The following is a 3,962-nucleotide window of genomic DNA, read 5'->3' on the forward strand; positions in this document are numbered from 1 at the left end:
ACATATATGAAATATACATAATAATAAATACTAATATATTTTTGGTACATATCGTATGTGTTTACATATAATATACATATGTATAAATATTTTTAAAAATTTTATTTTTTCTCCCTTTTTCTGTCTTTTCTCTTTCTCTTTCATTTTCGTAAAGTAAAAACTTCGTTGCGCTGGTTAGTAACGATAAGCAATGCGAGGTGTAGAACATAAGAACGTTGTTCATGTACAATGATAATATTATTGTAAAATATATTTAATATGGACTTATATAGAAGAGTTGTTTTCAAATCAGAGCTGATATCCGGGGGTTCTATAATATAATATACCCCCTTACCCCCCCATTCGGATCTGATGTGGAAGTAGCTGAAGATTAATTCGTACATAGCAAATTACTGTAATACCTTTATCGTATATAAATAGTGACTGAATGAAGTGGAATATATGAGAATTTATGGTGAAATGATTTTCTCTTTTTCATGGATTAAGCAGAAATAAATTTTCTGAGAAACGCGTCGTAGCGTTTTATCTATTTTCCTTCCTTTGCATTAGTGTTTTTATACTAATATAACTTCTCTGACTAATCTTCATAACGCGTTACGTTTTTTTCATCACCAAGCAAACAAACAAACAAACTAACATGAGATATATTAGATTTTTAACTTTTCTTCTCTATATATCTAAAAGCGATCAAGAACACGATTGATTATCTGGTAGAACTTTTCCCAACACTACATTTTCGCTGATAGAGAGAGGAAAAGAGAAAAAGAATTGTGACTTTGTTTTTAGCTGTTTTATATACCCCGCTTTATAATTAGTCCAATATTAAATATGTTAATATTATTGTGTGTATCTGAACTGTGTTGCAAGTGTACAGAGATATAGATTATATCATGATATATAAATATAGAAGGTATTGTATTCCGGAAATTTAATACACTTTACATTTAGAGAAATTCATACTTTAAACGAGACACATATTGCGTTCCGATATTCACTGCCAATACTAAAAATCTATATTTTACGTCACGTGTCTTATAGATTTCCAATACTGGCAATGAATATCGAAACGCAGCCATAACTACATGAATCTACACATATATTTTAATTGTGTAAATGTGTGCAATGAGAGAAAGAGAGAGAGAGAGAAGAAAAGTGAGAGGTTGATAGAAATGCGGGCATTTAGCTACAAAGCGAAAATCTTTTTAAGAGATTCTTTTATTAAACGATTTAATGTACTCTACAATGATGAAGTTCAAAAAATTTCTTGGCCTCTATTTACCGGATGAGTTGTTTTGCCTACACACAAGAATTGCAGCACATAAATATATTACTATAAATATTCTCTTGTAAGATGCACATCTTTCAATTTGTTTTTTTTTTTTTTTTATTAAACGTAGAAAAAACTGTAGATCGACCATTCCACTTTCTTTTTTTCTTTAGTATTGATAACATTCGAGTATGTCTATCTGAGATTTTTGATTGTGAATAGTAAAGATCAAGTGTAATATACGTGTACATAGTTTAATTAAGCTTCGTGTATCACACTGGATCTTTTCTTGATTACCTTACAAAATCTCAGTTCTTTAGAGTGCCTCTAGAGTTAGCACATTGTATCATATATATGAGCATATAGAAGTCCGCTTCCCAAGATTGAAATCAAAACCAAGCCCTATAATAGCGAGTTTATATATAGTTTATATGTATCGCTTTTAAGATGTAGTGTAGAAATAATCCTTTTCTTTTTGCATACATTATATATATATATATATATATGTATATATATATATATATAAATATATATATATATACATATATATATATATATATTTATCTACACACATATATGTATATACACGAGGAAGATTAATTGTACGGTTCGATATTAGAATTTCTATGAAATATACGCAGATGTAAAAATATCAAATTTTGTTAAGAATCAACCACTTAATGATAATTCCACATCGAATTACTTTTGCAAATTAGATCAAAAATTCTTTTGTTCAATTAACGACTCTCTCTTGTAAATTTGTTTGTCATAGAGAATAATAATTTCTTTGAGAAAATTATTTTTTACATAATATATTTCCACACAAGTTTGAAAAGATGTTTAATATTATATTATACTATTTCGATTAATCGTATATATTTTTTGCCGAATATTTTGGGGTCTATATATCTAATACAAAACATTCCTCTTATTACGTACACACGTAACATGTGATTACAAATTCTGAGTGTTTCTGTTTTTTGTGTCCGTATTCTAATTAAAACTTATATACAACTGTACAACACTAAATGATACTACACCAGAAATGTACAAATTGAATTTGTGAATAATATTTGTATCAACATAGAAATGTGATGTGGTTTTCCAAGGTTTCTAGGATATGACTGATTAAAATAAAACACAGAAAATTCGCGATAATATACTCTTCTATATGATCATTATATCGAATTCGTAGTGTGGTTCGTAGCGAGTATTCCGATGTGATTATATATATTGGCTTTTGACGTGCTCTTGAGTTAATAGAAAGTTTAGATAATGTCGCCACCGCTGGTATGTGTAATACGCACGCATTTATTTGACATACGGTTCATCTATCTAGATCAATACGCAAATCTTCTGAATAAATCTCTATTTGTCATGATTCATAGTTAGGAAACTTCCGTTATACTGATAATATAAATTAAGCAAGATCATGTAATTCAGTAATTTTTAGCTAGTATTTTAGATTATTTTGTGAACGGTATAAATTTTTGTTGCAAGAATATAAATTATTGTTATTTTGAATCACAACTTATATTTCCTTCAAAAGGATGAAAAATAAGTAAAGCAGGATTGATCTATTGCATTATTTATTTGAAAAGTTTTAGCAAACAGCTGTATACAAACATAAAAATTATAAATGTATAGAAACTTCTTTCATAAACTTAATAGAAAAATTAGAACAAGATCTTATATGCTTATATATTTTTACTGTAAAGATTAATGGTAAAGTAAACGCACTCAAATATATATCTATATACATATAAATATATAAATACATATGTATATATCAAAAATATCTGAGCTCGTGTGACTCGAAACATGAATTGTTTTGCTTTATAGTTATTCTAATATCAAGTTACAGTTTGGTCTTACTGTCATATATCAGTCTTCAGAATATCTATTCTCTAATGACTTTTTTTTAACTCTATTATCACGATTTTAATCATCGTTCATGTGCTATTGTAACATTAATCTATTGTATAAATTTTATATATCTTAAGTATTCTTAGTCTTCAGAACTGCGCTTAAAGAGCAACTGGGCCAGGATTGGAAGGTGGCTCGGCGAGCGTTGGAGACAGAGTAGTACACGGCACATAAGATGTTCCAATCATCTGATTCCATTGTTCTTGCATTTGTAGCGGCGGTGACGACAAATAATGCATCAGCTGTTGATACATCATTGGCGGCGCATACGGCATCGGTTGACCTCCCGTTTGCGAGTAACTCGGTGGATAACCTTCATTCACTTGCTGGTAGTGCAAGTTTTCATCCATGTGCTGTGGTGGGATAAAATGAGGAACATAACTGCCATTACCAGCATAGTACATAGGAAGGTTCCTCATATTGCCCTCGTTCTGCGGTGAATATTCGTACGGCACGGACGACAATACATTTGGTGATGCGTATTGTGGCGACCCGTAAGTGTTCATCGGGGATTGAGGGAAAAATTGATCCCAGTAACGCTGCGGCGATTGCATTACGTGCATATTCGACCTGTGCGATGTGTCGTATGTATTCGCGGAAGTGCCCGGAATCGCAGCTTGACCTGGGAACTGTGTGTACACTCTCCGCGTGTTATTCTGGCGTGTACGCATTCTGTTTGCTGCAAGGAGAAAAATTGATTTTTATATACTTAACAATATATATTTATTTTTTGAGTTTTTCAATTTCGAACTTTGCTATTGTATTAAAA

General features: G+C 30.6%; 1 protein-coding gene across 4 annotated transcripts in view; it reads right to left on the reverse strand.

Annotated features, from left to right (window-relative positions):
- Positions 1-2,945: 2,945 nt before the first annotated feature.
- The window catches only part of LOC109859436, a 9,334-nt gene continuing 8,317 nt past the window's right edge, over positions 2,946-3,962 (reverse strand). For all 4 annotated transcript variants that reach the window (XM_020437705.1, XM_020437706.1, XM_020437708.1 and 1 more), the window contains one exon: positions 2,946-3,872. In XM_020437705.1, the coding sequence (XP_020293294.1) occupies positions 3,295-3,872 (578 nt within the window). In that variant the 3' untranslated portion in view covers positions 2,946-3,294. The remainder of the gene's footprint in view (positions 3,873-3,962) is intronic.

The sequence above is a fragment of the Pseudomyrmex gracilis genome, unplaced genomic scaffold, assembly GCF_002006095.1.
Source record: "Pseudomyrmex gracilis isolate BER0280 unplaced genomic scaffold, ASM200609v1 scaffold_261, whole genome shotgun sequence".
NCBI lineage: Eukaryota > Metazoa > Arthropoda > Insecta > Hymenoptera > Formicidae > Pseudomyrmex > Pseudomyrmex gracilis.